Source organism: Sapajus apella, unplaced genomic scaffold, assembly GCF_009761245.1.
Source record: "Sapajus apella isolate SASKATOON/1434 unplaced genomic scaffold, GSC_monkey_1.0 scaffold48, whole genome shotgun sequence".
Classification (NCBI taxonomy): Eukaryota; Metazoa; Chordata; class Mammalia; order Primates; family Cebidae; genus Sapajus; species Sapajus apella.
Window position 1 is genome coordinate 18,194,523 of NW_022436988.1, and position 19,176 is coordinate 18,213,698.

Sequence of the window (19,176 nt, forward strand, 5' to 3'; positions counted from 1 at the left end):
TCTGTGGGATCTGGAAATTAAATGACTCTGAAATGAACACATCTGTTTTCCTCCTAGGCCCACTCTGTATGTTGGGAAATATTCTACCAGCCTCTATGCCTCCCCCTCAATGGTGCACGAGGGGGTTGCTGTCGTGGTAAGTCCACTATGGAGGGCTCACAGCTGCCTAACCACTTCTGTTCCATTTTAGTAAAGAATGACTTTGTTACAGATGAGCATCCTGCAGGTTAAGAATGCAAAACACAGCTGGGCATGGTGGCTCATGTCTGTAATCCCAGCGTTTTGGGAGGCTGAGGCAGGTAGATCACTTGAGGCCAAGAGTTCAAGACCAGCCTGGCCAGCATGGTGAAACCCCATCTCTACTAAAAATACAAAAAAATTAGCTTGGCGTGGTGACAGGCACCTGTAGTCCCAGCTACCTGGGATGCTGAGGTAGGAGAATGGTTTAAACCCAGGAGGCAGAGCTTGCAGTGAGCCGAGATTGTGCCATTGCACTCCAGCCTGGGTGACAGAGCAAGTTACTCCGTCTCAAAAAAAAAAAAAAAAAAAAAAGAATGTAAAACACAAATCTTAAATTCTGAAAAACAGTTTCTGCACGTGACACATTCTACTTTGAAAGAAAAATGCATGACAAAAACAGCTTCTTAAAGCCGAGGAATCCCTGGTTATTTCCCTTTGCTTTTGTGGTCAGATTTAAACTCCCCATGGCCCTCCTTAATCCAGTCCCATGATTTCCTTCCACCACCTTGTTAGTTTCTCTGTGTGAGTTGCACAGTCCAACCAAGCACATCTTCTCCCTGACTTCCACAAACTCCCTCTTCATCTTTCCCCTGGGCTTTTGTTCAGCCTGCTCCTCATACTTCAAATGCCCTTTCTTCCTTTTCCCTACTATAACCCTTTGCATGCTTTTCCAATCTCTCCAAGCCTCCTTGGGCCTCACCAGCCTATCTCGAGCATTCTGTCTCTCTGAAAGTCCGAGGTGTCATAATCCTAGCTGTTTGTCTGGATCCCTACAATGTTGGGCTGTGTGGTTGGCTCTCTTGTCCCAGTGAGTTGGGCAGCTTCTCCTGTGAGCAGACAGTGCCTGCTGCTATCATCGTTCCAGCAGCACCCCGAGCCAGCACCAGGCATGTGGCTGGACTTTATTCTGCTCTGCTGATTGCATTTATTGTGACCAACAGAGATATTCATTCATTCTCCTTCACTTATGTCTGCTTCTCATAATAACTTCTTGGAGGACGGGCATGGTGGCTAACACCTGTAATCCCAGCACTTTGGGAGGCCAAGGCGGGCAGATCATGAGGTCAGGAGTTTGAGACCAGCCTGACCAACATGGTGAAACCCCTTCTCTACTAAAAGTAAAAAAGTTAGCCGGGTGTAGTGGCAGGGGCCTGTAATCCCAGCTACTTGGGAGGCAGAGGCAGGAAAATCGCCTGAACCCAGGAGGCAGAGGTTGCAGTGAGCCAAGATCGTGCCATTGCACTCCAGCCTGGGCAACAGAACAAGACTGCATCTCAAAAAAAAAAAAAAAACAAGCGAAAGAAAGCTTCTTGGAGTTCTACACACATACTTCTTGTTCCCCAGTACCCAGACATAAGAATCTAAAAAGATGTCCATGTTAAAGACATCAGTGCAGCATGTCACATCTCGAAGGAGGAGCTTCTTTGCCCAGTCCTTGGGCCTTTGTGTCTTGCTCTGTCTTGGACTTGCCCTGCACTAGAAAACACTCATCTTGCAGGACAGTGGCTGGAAAGGTGTGCCTTGGGACCCACTGTCCCTCCAGGGCTCCCAGCCCTCACTGCACCCTCTTCACAGCCCCGCGGCAGCACACTTCCTTTGCTGGAAGGCCCCCAGACTGATGGCGTCACCATTGGGGACAAGGGGGAGTGTGTGATCACGCCCAGCACGGACCTCAAGTTTGACCCCGGACTCAAAGGCAAGAACAAGCTCAACTACTTGAGGAATTACTGGCTTCTGATAGGTAAGAGCGGGTCTCCCATGGTAGCCTGAGGTGATGGCATGCTGCCTCTGCCTCCTGTTGGGTGACCATCGGCCCTGGTGGTTACACCACACCTGAATGAAGGCCTTGTGCTCAGAACCTTTCTGGGCTGGCCACTGAGACCTTGGAACATTTTTGCCCCCAAGGAAAACCAACGAGGTAGCATAGCTGTGTTTCTGAGTCAGTTTTTGAAAACTGTTTAATGTTCCAAACCTCAGGTACTAAATTATATAAACCTTGAGTGATTATCTGACTTTAAGCCCTTTAGAATACATTTCCTTGGCTTGGTGTGGTGTCTTACGCCTATAATTACAGCAATTTGAGAGGGCAAGGTGGACAGATCACAAGGTCAGGAGATCCAGACCATCTTGGCCAACATACTGAAACCCTGTCTCTATTAAAATACAAAATAGGCCGGGCGCGGTGGCTCATGCCTATAATCCCAGCACTTTGGGAGGCCGAGGCAGGTGGATCACGAGGTCAAGAGATCAAGACCATCCTGGTCAACATGGTGAAACCCCGTCTCTACTAAAACTACAAAAATTTAGCTGGGCATGGTGGCGCGTGCCTGTAATCCCAGCTACTCAGGAGGCTGAGGCAGGAGAATTGCCTGAACCCAGGAGGCGGAGGTTGCAGTGAGCTGAGATCGCGCCATTGCACTCCAGCCTGGATAACAAGAGCGAAATTCCGTCTCAAAAAAAAAAAAAATACAAAATATTAGCTGGGTGTGGTGGCATGCACCTGTAGTCCCAGCTACTCAGGAGGTTGAGGCAGGAAAATCGCTTGAACTTGGGAGGCGGAGGTTGCAGTGAGCCAAGATTGAGCCACTGCACTCCAGCCTGGAGACAGAGCAAGGCTCCATCTCAAAAAAAGAAAATGCATTTACTTATTCCTCACAGTGACCCTGTGTGAGGTGGGTACCCTTCTCATTTCCATTTTATAGTTAAGAAAACTGAGGCTGTTTCTGTGGAATTATTCACTTGGAGTCAGGGTGGTCATGGGGGTGGGGGTGGGCATTGTGGTGGTGAGGGCTGAAGACCCAGGAGAGATTACATCCCAGGATGTGTTGAGAGCAGCAGGGTCAGGGGCTGGTCGTAGGTCTAGGACAGTATCATCCCAGGTGTTTGGGAAGGTCCCTTTTTTCCTTTCTCTCTTGTTTTTGCTGCCATCACTAATGGCCAGGGATTGAACTGGAGGCCATGTCCCAAGAGAGATAAGAAGTTGAGATGACACCCAAAGGCAGTGAGAGTGACAAACGAAGGCAGAGGTGAGAAGAGCTGTGTTCCTGGCGAGTGTGCCAAGTCATTAGAATAGGAGGGAGTTTTCTTGAACCCCATCTGCTCTTCCTGTGCCCCACTTCTTACTATTTTGCCACCTCCCAGCTCCAGTAGGCGCAGAGGGTGGGGCAGGAGGTCAGTCAGGTGCTAGAGCACCCAGGGGCTGATGTGGTTTCTTCTCTGTGTTCTCTTCCTCTCGTGCTTGCTGATGACAGGACCTAGGGGAGAAATAGGTCAGGGCTGGGGCTCCGGAAGAGAGATGTGGGGTGGCTGGGAGCATTTGGGGACCAGGAAGCAGCAGGGTCTGCCAGGCAGTGGGGTGTAGGTGGGGATGTGTGTGAACAGGTGTTACTGGGGAAACCAGGTGTCCCTGAGCCCTGATCACTTTCTTTACAGATTTTTCTATAGGGTCCATTTCTTTTTTCATCCTGATTCCTTATAGCCATTTTAATTTTATTATTTTTACCAAATAATGGGTAAAGGAGATGACAAAATAATAATACTTGTTTATTAACAGAAGTAGTATTAGAAGTATGCATGAATAGGCCCATGGTGATAAAAAAATAGCTAGTGGGCAGAGACCATTCCAGTTACAAGGCGGCTTAGCATTATGTGCCAGTTAAGGGGCTCACAGACTGTCCGCCAGTGATTAAGAAGTGGAATTAAGGAAATATGTATATATGAGAATACTGAAAGTACGAGGGCAGGGGTCTTCATGGTTAACTTGTAAAATGAGATCCCTTTAAAAAGGTTGTCCAAGTAAGAAAACTGCAAAAACAGCAAAGTATAAGGCAACGATTAAGTATAAAGATCCCACAATTCCAAAGTCTCTTTTGAGGAGCTCGAAAGCTTGTCATTTTAAAATATGGCACTGAGATTATAGCATTGTCTTCTGCTGACCAGGGCCACAAGTAAAAGGATGTGCCCTTCTATGTCCAAATGTGTCCTTTCATTTTCTCTTTGTGGAAAACGTTAAAGATATTCCAGGTTGTCATTAATCTTGAAAATACATACAAGGATTCAGTTAGCCTGAGTGGCCTGGTCTGTGGGTTTCCCAGAGTCATGGCCCTGATGTAGGGTGCTTTCAGCATCAGAGCTTAGTTAAATAGGCATGTATAACTCAGGAGAGCCTGATTCAGTAGGTCTGGGGCAGGGCCTAGCCATCTGCTTTTTGCTCTGGGGTCCAGACCTAAGAGATAACGATAGACGAATACGTCAAGAAGACCAGGTGCTATCTGTACAAAAATGTTTAACGATCTCATGAGTAAGGTTGTACAGTAGTTGGTTCAGCGTGTGCAGTGTGATATTAGTGAAGGCCCAGCTCCAGGAGAAGCCTGTTTACAAGAAGGTTGACAGGTGGACTAGTGGGATTCAGGCTAATACCTTCCATAGCAGTCTCGGCAGGTGCCCTACCAGATAGGTAGGACTGAGCACTGAGTGGGTGTTGTGGGGAGAAGGGCAGGACACTGCCGCACAGTGTGGCATGTGGAAGGGCACCTCACTTCTTAGACTGTAGGTCTCTTGTTAGTGAGCCTCACAGTTACCGACAGATACCCACAGATAATTACAATCAGATTCCTGGGCTCCACCAGCAAATCTGGTTCAGAGGTCTGAAGTGGGCAGACCACACATGGGGAAATCCTGCTCCAAGCAAAGCATGTCTCAGAGCTCCTTGGTACACAAGAAAAACTAGTGATGGCTCAAAACAAAAGTAGGTTTCCCATAAAGAATGATACTATGTCATAGATAGAGAACTGACCTAAAAATGGGCAATCAAAGAGGAATTTTCCAGATCAAGAAATGTACATAGCTTGGACTAGTTCCTATTTGTTGTCATCTTGGCATGTACGTTATGAAATTTGTTAGGTTCAGGGGAACAATGGAAAGATTATAAGGCGAAAGAGACCTGAGCTAGAGTGAGATCTGCTCACAGTAAGAACAGAAAGGAAAGTCGGCCAGCCTCACATGAGAAGGTGACCTGGCTCTTTGGGGCAGTATGTGGACTCATTTCATTTTAGAGCGGAATGGATTATCAAGCTCTATTCAATCCCAGTTCCATATTGTAGTCAGCTTTGTATCTCTTAATTTGCACATAATAGATGCTCAATAAGTGTGTAATGAATGCGCACTCAGAAGCCATGCAATAGTTGTGTAGTGAACAGCGAATTAATGTGGAGTGAGCTGTGGCCCCATCCATCTAAGCAGGTGTATCCTACTGCTCTCTGGCAAGTAATGTCTCACTTTCCTGGATGGAAGCGTACATTTAGATAGTAGTAGGACTAGAACTCCACCTGAGCAATTTAAATACCAAGATGGGAATTCGGCGGCCTTAGAAGAGTGATGTTACAGGGGAAAGCATTGAAAGGGGAACTTGAACTTTTAATGAAGCTTCATAATACTTCACCTGTGGATCAGACACAGGCAGCCCCACGAGTCTTGCCTCTGGTGCATCCCAAATGTCCCGATCCCTGTCATGACAAGGACACTTCTTTGCTCCTCAGTAGGAGACTCGGAATACTGTATTCTGCCATCAAGTGATAAAGGTCCTGCTTTGATGGAATTTTCTGGTAACTGCCTCTCATTTTCTCTAACTCACAGTCCTCTTGCAGTCCTGCTGAGAGTTTGCATTGTAGACCCCTTAGTGGGTAGCACCTGTTGCCTAAGTTTAGCGTTGAGTGCCAACCACAGCTCAGGAAACTGTTCTCACTAAAGGTTTTGTTTCCTCTCACAGGACACCATGAAACGCCACTGTCTGCGTCTACCAAGATGCTGGAGAGATTTCCCAACAATCTGCCCAAACATCGGGAAAATGTGATTCCTGCTGATTCAGAGAAAAAGAGCTTTGAGGAAGTGAGTGAAGACGTGACCAGTCAGGGGGCTGTTGGTGTTAAGTGTTGGGAGGGTGAGGGGTTAGACTTTGGCTTTGCCTTCAGAGCTTGTAGCCTAGAATGGGAGGTAAGAGGAATGCCCCAGAATCCAAAGCAAACAACATGAACGGTTAAGGGCTGGTGGAGAGGAATAGGAAGCAACTTGTAAAGGAAAGGGCAGGAAAGGCAGCAGGACCAAGCTAGGCCTGGACCTGGACAAATGGGTAGGATTTGGCCTGGTAGAGGGAGCAAAGGGGCACAGGAGGGAAGGGAACAGCAAGGGCAAAGGCTGGGACTGGGAAGAATGCTGGTGTGCCCAGCTCCCAGGCTGTGGGGAGAAAGGCCTGGCCAGACCTGAGGCTACCAGGCAGGGAGTGGTCAGAAATGGGCTCACACGGGTAGAAAGGAACCATGTTATGGGGTCTGGAGCAAGCCCTATGGACAAGGTAAGAGTTGCTCAAGGCCGTAATAGTGCTTTGGGAGGCTAAGGCAGTTCCAGACCAGCCTGGGCAACATAGCAAGACCCTTCCACTTAAAAAAATTTTTTTTGTTGAAGAAGTGAGGAGACCTGAAGTTTTCTGAAGTAGACAGAGAGTGGCCTGGGACTATTTGCACAGATGTGGGCAGTTCCAGGGGTTCTCTTTTTTTTTTTTTTTTTTTTTTTTTTTTTGAGACGGAGTTTTACTCATGTTACCCAGGCTGGAGTGCAATGGCGCGATCTCGGCTCACCGCAACCTCCGCCTCCTGGGTTCAGGCAATTCTCCTGCCTCAGCCTCCTGAGTAGCTGGGATTACAGGCACGCACCACCATGCCCAGCTAATTTTTTGTATTTTTAGTAGAGACGGGGTTTCACCATGTTGACCAGGATGGTCTCGATCTCTTGACCTCGTGATCCACCCGCCTCGGCCTCCCACAGTGCTGGGATTACAGGCTTGAGCCACCGTGCCCGGCTCCCAGGGGTTCTCTTAGCACACCTTGGCCTGAAGCCAGAGGAAAGGGAGTAGAAAGGACTCCAGACCAGGAGCTGAAAGCATCAGTTGAGGAATTCAGCAGCCACAGAACTTACCCTCATTCTCCTACCTCTCTCATCTGCTGGTGCCCCCTATTAGCTTCACCACCTCAGAAACCCCAGGGCGTTGGGGAAACCATTGCTTTGGCCCATACAGATCAGCCTTCTGGGGCACAGAGCCAGTGGAGGAGGTAGAAAGGTGGCTCTACTGGAGGGAGCCCAACATGGCCAGGGAAGGGGAACGGGAGCATCTGAGGCTTAGTGAGCCATTCAGGCTCGGCAGCTTCGGCAGCCCTGCCATGGAGGGCCCAGGGACAGAGACACACTGGGCCACATGAGCAGGGCCAGACGAAGATGAGAATGGCTGGCTGGTGCGGAGACCAAAAGCACAACAAATTCAGTTGAGAGATTTAGATTGTATCCAGAAACAAAGCAAAATTGTGGACTTCCAAGATTCCAGGGCACAGTGTCTGTTTAATATCATCTCCAGAGGCAGCCAGGTTGGAGAAATACATTGATTCCTGCAACAGCAATCTCAAACAGCATTGTCCTGTAATCTTATTAAAGTCCTGCATATTCATTATTGAGCACTTAGAAAATAAACACATATAGAAGAAAATAAAACAATGCCCGTAATTTAACCCCCAGAGATAGCCACAGGTCAGATTTTTATATTTAACCATCCAATCTTGGATAACTGTCTTTTAAAAAGTATGTATTAAAATACTCTGAGGTGTGTCTGTATGATAATGAGATATACAGATGTCCCTGGTCACATGCTCTGCTGCTTCCTGTACACTCTGTGGGCCAAAAACCCCCCAAAATGTGGGAGGCACTGTGGGAGAGACGCAAACAAGAGGGATACACCTGGAAGGGGAGGGAAGAACATTATGGGCAGCCATCTGGGGGCAGGAGTGAAATGGTGTGAACATGCGGGAAATTTAGCATGTGGGAAATTCAGCACATGCCAGGGAGGCTGTGTTAATTTTGTTGGGCAAATGATAAATGCACACCTAGAATACTAGCTATTTGAGAATGAATGCATTTTTCTAATACATGTTCCATGAAGTCCTAGAGATTCTGAGGGACTCTAGGGAGGCTCCATTTTTATCTGATTTAATTTTGGGCTTTTAAATAAAATTTTCCTTAAATGCTTCTGATGCTTTTTAAAAACTTTGAAGAAATAGTGGACTACTGGAATAAATTACATTTTTGGGATTGCACTGACAGTTTACAGGCAACATAGGAAAACTGCTTTATTACCATCTATCTGTGTACCTCTGTATACATTGGGATTTCCTTTTAAGGTGAAATGGTATTATTGTATTGAATACCAATTTTTCACCAGACTTTGTTACAGATGACTTCAGAGTTTTCCCAGGTACTGAAACTACCATCAAAGGAGGAAGTTTTTGCCTTTTTGAGGATTTAAAAATATATATATAGGGTCTGAAGACACTTGCCAAAAATACTGCTCCAAAAACTGTTTTTGAATGATGATAACATCACAGCAAAGATGCATGACCTCTCAAAGCAATTGCTTTGAAAGAGGCAACAATTATCTGGCTACATGATCTTTGGTGAGCTTAAATCAAATACAGCACCCTGCAGTACAGTCATATCCTTGTAAACAATGATTGCTTGTCTTGTTTGCTGGCCTCATCTGTATCTGGCTAGAAGTTTTACAGTGGTGGTGCAATTCTCTTCCATGCAAGGTTATTAACCTGGTTGACCAGACTTCAGAAAACGCACCTACCACTGTGTCTCGGGATGTGGAGGAGAAGCCTGCCCACGCCCCTGCCCGGCCCGAGGCCCCTGTGGATTCCATGCTCAAGGACATGGCCACCATCATCCTGAGCACCTTCCTGCTGATTGGCTGGGTGGCCTTCATCATCACCTACCCTCTGGTAAAGCTCAACACTTCCCCTTTGCCCTCTGCCTGTTTCTGGGACTTCTCTGCCTGTCACCTCATGTCAGTGAGATCCAGACAGAAACAACAAGCACATTTCTTTACCCATTTAAAAGTCAGTATTTGTTTATCTTCAAAAACCTAATTAAAGAGACACTAGCTTCCCAAAAAGGACAATTTGGTCCCTAAATCTTGGTGTTTTTCAAGTAAGAGCTGATTTATAAACCTTGCTCAAAGATGATTTTGAATCATTATCTGTATTTTTAAAGAATAAGGATAATAGATGAAGACCTTTCCTTCCTCAAAAACTGCTGTTAGAACTTGTGCTGGGGAGAAGAACCAAAAAAAGACAAAAGAACCCGCCGGTGAGATCAGCTTGTGTGAGAGAGACAGGGTGGTCATTCCTTTATTTCCTAGTTGGAAATGAGCAAGCTCCGGATCAGAGCAGGCCATCGTGGGATGAAATAATCAAGGGTAGTGGTCCTTCAGCAGGTTGCTCAGAGCATTGAGATGTGGTTACCTGGGAGCTCAGGAAGCTAATGACCTACTCAGGAATGGGAATGGCAGACCCTTTACAGCACTCCCCATTGGCACAACGTCTGTACCCAATGGTTTCACTTTTTACCTAACCCAGTCCTATGAGGTCATTATCATTATTGATCCTTGTCCACAAAAGAATAAAGTAGACCCTGAGAAGCTAAGTAACTTTCCCCACGGGCACCCAGCTAGTAGACAGCATTTCCAGGACTTCACCCCATGGTGAAGGGAAGGAGGGATGACTCCTTGGTGGGTTGGGGGCTCACGGAAATCCCTTCAGTCCAACTCCCGCACAGCGGTAGTGATGATCACAGATCGCTACTACTTCAGATAATTACAAAATGAATCCTTCAGAGTATTTGAGAGGCATGTGGCTGTGGGGAAGGCACTGGGATGAAAGTGGGGAGCAGGCTCTTGGCCAGGCTCCTCGTGTGTCGGCCCCACTGAAACCTCCTGGCTGTGTGTGCGCAGGGGGCTGCAAGGTCCTGAACCACAGCTTCCTCACCTGGCCCACTGGACTGCTGAGCATCTATGCACTAGCTTCTAGCCAATATACAGACATGGAGGATGGCAAACCTGGGGCTTGCCCCAACCCACCACTGGCTCAGCCATGCTACCTGTGCTTCCTGTTTGGTTTCACCTTTGCAGCAACTCTCAGACTTTCATAAAAATCACAGAATTTTAGAACTGAATGAAACTGGCTCCTCCATCTGGCTCAGCCCTCTACCTAGGGCACAGTCCCTCCCCTGGTGGCCATTCAGCTCCTCCTCAGGTTGGGGAGTGGGCTGTACGAGCAAGGATCTAACTAGTTGGTGCAAAGACCTCCAGAAGGCACCTCCAGGTGCCTTCTCACTGGTCTCGTGGCCTGTGTGGTCACATAAAGTACACATGCTGCCTCCGCCATGGGGACCTGTCCCTTTCCAACTGCTTGCTTCCTTGCGCGAACAGCTGCCCTTGTCTAGATGTGGGTTTCTCTTCCCAGAGCATGCATCAGCAGCAGCAGCTCCAGCAGCAGCAGTTCCAGAAGGAACTGGAGAAGATCCAGCTCCTGCAGCAGCAGCAGCTGCCCTTCCACCCACCTGGAGACGCGGCTCAGGACGGCGAGCTCCTGGACACGTCCGGCCCATACTCAGAGAGCTCAGGCACCAGCAGTCCCAGCACATCCCCCAGGGCCTCCAACCACTCGCTCTGCTCTGGCAGCTCTGCTTCCAAAGCTGGCAGCAGCCCCTCCCTGGAACAGGACGACGGAGGTAAAGTCAGTTGCCATCTTGGTGCTATTTTCTTTTATTTGAGCACCTCCTGAGAAGTCTAAGGAATCTCCATAAGATTGTAAAGTGCCATTCTCAGGGGTTCACTATGTTCTCCCTTAATTTCCAATCTGGGGGTCTCCGTGGGAAGGCTTCTGCCCCATCCCTTGGCATCTCTCCCTCAGAGGGCCTTTTGGGGACCACGCTAGCTATCCCTCAGCCTTTCTCCATAAGGGCTGGCTGTCCCGGCTGAGCAGAGGTGATCTGTCCATTGGGCTGGAGAGAGTTCCCAGGGCCAGCTGGTGGCCAAGTGTGAAAGTTCCCAGGGCCAGCTGGTGGCCAAGTGTGAAAGTCCCACGGTTGATCTCCTTTTCCTCTCTGGGAGTTGGCTCAGGCCAGTTGTCAGGGCCCTAGTTCTGAGGGAATTGGCACAGAGCTGGTACAGAAACCTCAGAGCCCTCCATCCCAGGCAGTGAATGTTTCAGTGTGGATCTTTATGATGGATTTTTTTTTTTTTTTTTTTTTTTTTTGTGTCAGAGTCTCTGTCGTCCAGGCTGGAGTGCAGTGCGGTGCAATCTCAGCTCACCGCGGCTTCTGCCTCCCAGGTTCAAGTGATTCTCCTGCCTCAGCCTCTCGAGTAGCTGGGACTACAGGCTTATGCCACCACACCTGGCTAATTTTTTTTGTATTTTTAGTAGCGATGAAGTTTTACCATGTTAGCCAGTATGGTCTCCATCTCCTGACCTCGTGATCCACCCACCTTGGCCTCCCAAAGTGCTGGGATTACAGGCATGAACCACCATGCCTGGCCTACAGTGGATTTTTGTGGTGGTTAACCATTAAACCGTTCTAACTATATCACAATAAATATGTGTAAGTGTATGAATTGCTATGGAGAATCCCTACCTTCCAGAAGGTTTTAAGACATGCGATTGCACAATAAGGTAAAGTTGGAAACAGAACACGGGTAGGGAGGGAGAGGCAGCCCTAGGTGTAAATGGGGAGCAGGCCCAGCAGGCTGTTGCTGAGCAGGAGTCTGGGTGTAGTGCCTCTTCAATCCCATCTTTTAATCTGAGGTCAGGAAGCTTGTGATCATGTTACCCTCAAGGTTCTTTAGGTGATAACTGTTTGAAACAATCTCTGTTTTTCGTATTTTGTCCCAGATGAGGAAACCAGCATGGTGATGGTTGGGAAAATTTCCTTCTGTCCCAAGGACGTCCTGGGCCATGGAGCTGAGGGCACAATTGTGTACCGGTGAGTGGGTTAGCCAGCCCCCTGCCCTCACCGCTTAGTGTCTAAGTGCCTGTCAGGTGGTGAGCCTGGTGGCAGGCTCAGAGCACAGCAGGGTCAGAGCAGTGACCTAGGCACTTGGAGTCCCACCTCCAGGGAGCTTATACATGGAGAGAAGTGATAATTACAGGGCCACCAGGCAGTCAGTCAGGGCTCTCTAGGCTGGGAGGCAGGGGGTGGCTGCTGTGGGCCCAGGTTCCCACCTCATGTACACAGCCTGACTTGTGCTTACCAGACACAACTCCTGCTCCTCATCCCACAGGGGCATGTTTGACAACCGCGACGTGGCTGTAAAGAGGATCCTTCCCGAGTGTTTTAGCTTCGCAGACCGTGAGGTCCAGCTGTTGCGAGAATCGGATGAGCACCCGAATGTGATCCGCTACTTCTGCACGGAGAAGGACCGGCAATTCCAGTACATTGCCATCGAGCTGTGTGCAGCCACCCTGCAAGAGGTGGATTTATTTTTTTATTTTGTTAACTTTATTAAAGTTATAGCACTTTGGAAGGCCAAGGTGAGCAGATCACTTGAACTCGGGAGTTTGAGACCAGCCTGGACAACATGGGGAAACCCCATCTCTACAAAGAAACCAAAAATTAGCCAGGCATCACGATGTGCTCCTGTAGTCTCAGCTGCTTGTGAGGCTGAGGTGGGAGGACTGCCTGAGCCCAGGAAATTGAGGCTACAGTAAGCAGTGATTGTGCCGTTGCACTCCAGCCTGAACAACAGAGTGAGACCCTGTCAAAAAAAAAAAGTTACAGTGAATTGTATTCATTTTAAATGTACAGCTTGATGTATTTTGACAAATGTCTGTACTCATTTAACCACATACGCAATCAAAATGTAGAGTGTTTTTACCCCCTAGTTGTAACAGGGTGGTCCCCTCAGCATGCCTGGGCAGTTGTTGCTTACAGTTGGCATGTCTCTCCCTCGTGGCCTCCAGGAAACCTGGTCAGTTGTTCTTCCCACCTTCAGTCGTGGCTGGTGTGGGCTTGGAGGATGCTGGTTGGTAACTCCAGGCTTTAAGATCATCCAGCAAACTCCTTTTGCTGTTTCCAGGTTTACCTTTCAGTGTCATTTGGATTCCTTTGTAGCTTTACCTGTATGAGGCAGTGAACTTGAGTTTCTTGCCTTCTTATCTTTCTCATTCTAAGTTGGTAGATTGGAGCTTTGCTCCATGGTGGAAAATAAGGATTTAGACAGAGAATGTTGCCAATAAAACTCCCCATTTCTTTCCTAAAATGGTATCAAAGAAAATGAGCTGAGGGGCCAAGTCCCGAGGCCTGTGTGCCATGACCTTGGTGTTGTGTCTTTTGCAGTATGTGGAGCAGAAGGACTTTGCACATCTTGGCCTGGAGCCCATCACCTTGCTGCAGCAGACCACCTCGGGCCTGGCCCACCTCCACTCCCTCAACATCGGTGAGAGGCCACCCTTTACCAGGCCAGCAGCCAGGGTTGGGGTAATCAGTTGCCCAGGTGGGGCTAACCAGTAGCTTGGGTGGGCCCTGTTTCTGTTCAGGCTCTTGGCTACATGACCAGTAGCAAAGATGAGTGGTGTAAGAATTTGAGGAGGAATCCTGCATAGTTGAAAACCAGAACCTTTGGAGGTGGCAGCAGGCATATTGGGAGTCTGACAAGGACACTCCCCATTGGAGAAGGAGACCTGGGGTTGCTCTTGGTAAGCATTGGACTAATCTGGAGTTCCCTATTAGTTCACAGAGACCTAAAGCCCCACAACATTCTCATATCCATGCCCAATGCACACGGCAAGATCAAGGCCATGATCTCCGACTTTGGCCTCTGCAAGAAGCTGGCAGTGGGCAGACACAGCTTCAGCCGCCGATCTGGGGTGCCTGGCACAGAAGGCTGGATCGCTCCGGAGATGCTGAGTGAAGACTGTAAGGAGAACCCTGTAAGTAATAGGCATGGCCCTTTGAAAACTACAGAACCAGCCCATTGTATCTTCAGGAGTGAGAACCTTTAAATTCCAGGTTTGGGGGCTGGTGCCCACGTAGCTAGAGAACGGCATTCCTTTCACCAAGATCTTCTTTGTGAACTTTCTATGTCAGCTTATGTTCAGATGATTAAAGGGGCAAATGTGGGCCGTTACCTATTTTTTTTTTTCCCTATTCTTTCAATCACTTTTTTTTTTATTTTTTTGAGACAGAGTCTCACTCTGTTGCCCAGGCTGGAGTGTAGTGACATGATCTCGGCTCACTGCAACCTCTGCCTCCCAGGTTCAAGTGATTCTCCCGCTTCAGCCTCCTGAGTAGCTGAGATTACAGGTGTCTGCCACCACACCTGGCTAAATCATCACTTTTTAACCCCTTTTTAATTTTGGTAAACTGGGAAGTCAGGACTTGTATAGGGTGAGCAAACTTCAAGTTTTCATTATTTTTAAAATTTTTTTTTTGTTTTCTCAACTTATTTTGATAATTTTTAGACATAGAGAAAATAGAAAGAATTTTTTTTTTTAAAGGTGGGATCTTGCTGTTTTGCCCAGGCTGGTCTTGAACTCCTGGGCTCAGGCAGTCCTCCCACCTTAGCCTCCCAAAGTGCTGGGGTTACAGACAAGAGCCATAGCGTGTTGCTGAAAGAATGTTATCATGAATACCTCTGTACCTCTACCTAGATTCAACATTTGTTAACACTTTTGCCACATTTGCTTTGTCTTTACCTATTACTGAACTATTTGAATGCAGGCATCCTGGCACTTCACCCCTAAATACTTCCGCACGTGTCTCCTAAGGAATACATTCTGTTTTTCACTACGATCCCATTATGCCACCTCAGCTTAATACCGTTTCTATCCATCCTCTCGTATTCAATCCATATTCAAATTTCCTCAGTCAGTTCCCAAATGTCTTTTATAGAGCTGAGTATTTTCCTACCTCCTGGGTTTTGCTGCCTACTAAGTTTTGTATACCAGGATGCATCAGGTGTCTTGCATTACATTTGATTCTATCTCTTGGAATTTACAAATCTTTCCACCTATTTTGTTCCACGTTACTGCCATTTTGAAGAGTCCAAGCAGTGGGTTATAGGATGCCTCATTCTGATTTGTTTGTTTCCTCATGACAGTGTTGAACATTTCTCTCTATTCCTCGTATTTCCTGGAAACCAGAAGTTAGGTTAGAGGCTTGATTAGGTTCAAGTTAAATGTTTTTAGCACCAATAGATAATCAGAAAACGTGATGGCAGATTGTATCTGTAAGATTATTATCACCCCCCTACCTCTTAGTGATGCTACAGCTGATCTCTCCACCATAAGGGTTCATTTCCTCCTCTGTTGTTAGTATTTGGGGTAATACTTCAGCATAGTGTGAATATCCTGTTTACTGACAGTCAGTCACCTAGTGGTTTAGCATCTGTTGATCATCCTTGACTGAAGTTCTCAGTGGAAATTCTTCTACATTATTAGCTGACATTTTTCTGTAAAGCAGAGCTTTCTTTTCACTTTCTTCTGTCACTCTCTTTTCACTTTCTTCTCTCTCTCTTTTTCTTAATCACTGTGGGCTCAAGGATTTTGAAACTAATGTTATAATCCATTGTAGTCCTTTTTTTGTTATTTACTTCTTTTGATACACAAATTGTTCCAAATTTGGCCAACCTGGAACCCCTTCAAGGTGGATTCTGCATCCATTTGCTAGGAGCACACTGATTTTCTAGCACAAGTCGCCGAGGCTCACCTTGGACTCTCCGTGATTGAGACCTGGATGGGTCAGCCATCTTGAGTGGATTAGATATGGTCCCCTCTTATCTAGCTCACCAGGGACCAGCAGCTGGTCAGTTCATCAAAGAAGTCCGTTACAGCAAAGAATCATAAAAACATGCACATACACTGTAACAATTTTAATTTAAAGCAAATAATATAAGCCCTTAAATCATAGAAATCTTGTGCCATAGGCCAGGGTCTTTTCAGATTTGGGTCTGACTGACAGGAGTCCTCAATTTCTCCCTTGCATTAAGCACACTCCTGTACCACTTCCGTGACTTCTGGATGGAGCCTTCGACATTTCAAACCCTTCCTAAGTGATTTGAGAGCAGAAGCCTGGTTTTAACTCCTCATGACCCAGTCTCTCACACTGGAGTCCACCCACCAAATGCTATCACAGCTTTTGTAGCCATTCCCTTTCCTTTGTCGAGCCTTTCTAAAAATTCAGTTTATCTCAGACTTCGTGGCGCTCATGTTTCACAGCTTATGGAATATCCAAATGACAAGGACAAGTGGCAATAATAAGTTTGGGAAAGAACATAATTGGGACCAGGCAGGTAGGAAAGATGCCTCTGCACCTTAGTGTTGACTATGCTGGGGACAGCACAGGCTGCACAAAGTGTTGGGGGGGTGTGGGAGACCCAGAGAGCTCTGGGAGTCAGGGGAGAGCGCCAGCCATGGTGGCTGTGTTCCTTCTGTCCCGAGTCCATCAGCTTCCTAAGGGAAAATCTGGTGAGATGGAATAAAGCATGCTAGTCTGGGAATTGGAAGACCTGAGTCTAGTCCTGGTTTGTCACATCTAGCAGTGACCCTGAGCTCGTCATGCAATCTTTCTGTCCACGTTCTCGTCTGGGGATGAAAGCATTTGCTCTGCCCGCCTCACAGGGTTGTTGTGAGGCTGAATGAGAGTGCCGTGTTGTTCAAGGTGTATTCTGCAGCATGGGAGGCAATGAGCCCCTGATTCCTCTCACCAGACCCTCACTTTGCCTGGTGGAGAATCTCAGAGGCAGGGCCTAGTGATGGGGACCCAAGCTGTGCTCAGGAGCCACCCTGGTGTTCCACCCAGATAGCAAAGCTAGAAATCACAAATGTACATTTCCCTAAAAGGAAGCTCGTCTGTGGACACAGAATGGTTTCATAGGATAAGTGAAAGACTTTCTTGGATTAATGTCAATATCTTGACAACTTGTCAGATAGTTTCTTTCTGGGGCTGGTTTTGAATCATAAGCTGTTCTATTCACTTATTAGCAGTTTTGATACCTACTGTGTGTAGGTACCATTCTGGGCCCTGGGGGTACAGCAGGGAAGCAAAGACACAGAGATCCTGCCTGTGAGCACTTTCATGTTGGGGGTCAGGAATATATAATATCCAGGAGAGCTTTTGATGGGCCAAGCACTGTCATAAGCAACCATTTTCGCATATTAATGCATCTCTCTTGACAACAAGCCCACAAGGAGCATGCTGTCAGTGTCCTCATCGCACATGAGGGAGCCAGGGGAAGATTCCAGCTGGCTCCAAGCCCAGGTCCTCCACTGTGACCTCTGACACCCATGCAGGGCTGCAGGTTACCCCTCGCTGCTCTGTGCAGTTCACGTATGTCAGCTGATTCTCCCAGGACACCTTCCAGGTGGCAGCAGCAACAGCAACGCCCCTCCCTCCCTGGCTGTGAGTGAGGATGAAAGCTCTGCTCCCAGACCTTTCACACCTCATGTCTCTTTTCAGACCTACACGGTGGACATCTTTTCTGCAGGCTGCGTCTTTTACTACGTGATCTCTGAGGGCAGCCACCCATTTGGCAAGTCCCTACAGCGGCAGGCCAACATCCTCTTGGGTGCCTGCAGCCTCGACTGTTTGCACCCAGAGAAGCACGGTGAGTGGTCCAGGGGTCGGGGTTGGGAGCAGCTCCTCAGCTAAGGTGGCCCCCATGGAGCTGGGCTGGTGTCACCTCTGCACTCACAGAGGCCCTGGTGCCCCAGCTGCTCACCCTGCAGGCCTCAGGAGCCTACAGACTCGTGCTGCATCTGGTGGACAGTTCGTAGGATTATCCCGGGGGCATCACCTTCTAAAGCTGAGGCACTCCACGGTTCCTCCAACTACTTGTGTGAGCTGGGAAAAGCCCCCTTTGGAGACCTTCTTTTTCTACCTGGTGACATGAGGGTTAATCCGAGGTCCCTTCCTGCACTGGTATTTGGGAAGGCAAATTGTCTTCTCTCGTGTGAGGGCCAGTGGTCAGCAGGAGCAGTATGTGCTGGGCTGGGGCAGACAAGCTTTATCCTCACCCTCCTGGTGTTCCGCGGTGGGTGCAACAAGTCCTTCTTCTAGACTTCAGGTTTTCCTGGGTGGTAATTGGCTCATGACACTCCAGTGCTGCCTTTTGAAAAAAATGAATTATTTTTTATGCTTAATTTTCCTGATTGTAGAAAATGTAGATTAACATAAAGGTCCGTGTATTTCCATTATACAGGGATGAATAATGGTTATTAATGCCTTTGGATTTGTGTTATTTCAGTCATTTATCTAGACTTGTATGCATATTTTATAAAAATATGGTGAAATCCTGCATACCATTTTGCAACATGCATGTTTTTTCAACGTCACCTTGAATCTCTCTCCACATCAGTCTGTATTACCACAGCCTCATTTTAACAGCACATGGCCCAGGGTAGGGAGGCACAGTAGTATATCCACCCGGGGCCACTGATAATGGATATTTTCAATCACTCCCTTCACAAACCATGCAGTGAGGGCTTCCCTCATTGGCTGAGGTTTTGTGTCTGTTCCTAATTATTTTACTGGAATAAATTCCTGTAAGTAGAATCATAAATGAGAAGGTATGCAGCTTTTTAAGTTTTTGGTATTTCACTGTGGCTTCAGGCCAGTAATCATGAGTTGCTTATTTTCCTCCTTTATAGAAGACGTCATTGCACGTGAATTGATAGAGAAGATGATTGCAATGGATCCTCAGAAACGCCCCTCAGCAAAGCACGTGCTCAAACATCCGTTCTTCTGGAGCCTAGAGAAGCAACTCCAGTTCTTTCAGGTAGAGACGTCTGTTTTATTTATCCAAAGTCTTCAGTTAATGTTTTTCAGATTTTGAAAATGTAGAAAAGGACAAAGAATAAAACAAATTGTCCATTACTCTATAACTGAGAGATAATCATGGCTGATGTTTTAATGTTTTCTTCATATATAAAAGTATAATTGGCATCTAACCGTATACTGTATACAATTTCAGAACCCACTCTTTTTTTAGCTGTACATGGTATTCTAAGTATCTTTTTTTTTTTTTTTTTTTTTTTTTTTTTTTTTTTCGTTTTTTTTTTTTTT

At 47.2% G+C, this 19,176-nt stretch overlaps 1 protein-coding gene across 1 annotated transcript in view; it reads left to right on the forward strand.

Moving 5' to 3' along the window:
* Positions 1-19,176, forward strand: part of ERN1 (endoplasmic reticulum to nucleus signaling 1) — a 94,570-nt gene that overhangs the window by 66,898 nt on the left and 8,496 nt on the right. Inside the window, exons 9-19 of the mRNA XM_032241985.1 lie at positions 58-136; positions 1,816-1,981; positions 6,008-6,126; positions 8,868-9,059; positions 10,581-10,848; positions 12,009-12,099; positions 12,398-12,587; positions 13,453-13,552; positions 13,846-14,045; positions 17,572-17,719; positions 18,762-18,889. Of these exons, the coding sequence (XP_032097876.1) occupies positions 58-136; positions 1,816-1,981; positions 6,008-6,126; positions 8,868-9,059; positions 10,581-10,848; positions 12,009-12,099; positions 12,398-12,587; positions 13,453-13,552; positions 13,846-14,045; positions 17,572-17,719; positions 18,762-18,889 (1,681 nt within the window). The remainder of the gene's footprint in view (positions 1-57; positions 137-1,815; positions 1,982-6,007; positions 6,127-8,867; positions 9,060-10,580; positions 10,849-12,008; positions 12,100-12,397; positions 12,588-13,452; positions 13,553-13,845; positions 14,046-17,571; positions 17,720-18,761; positions 18,890-19,176) is intronic.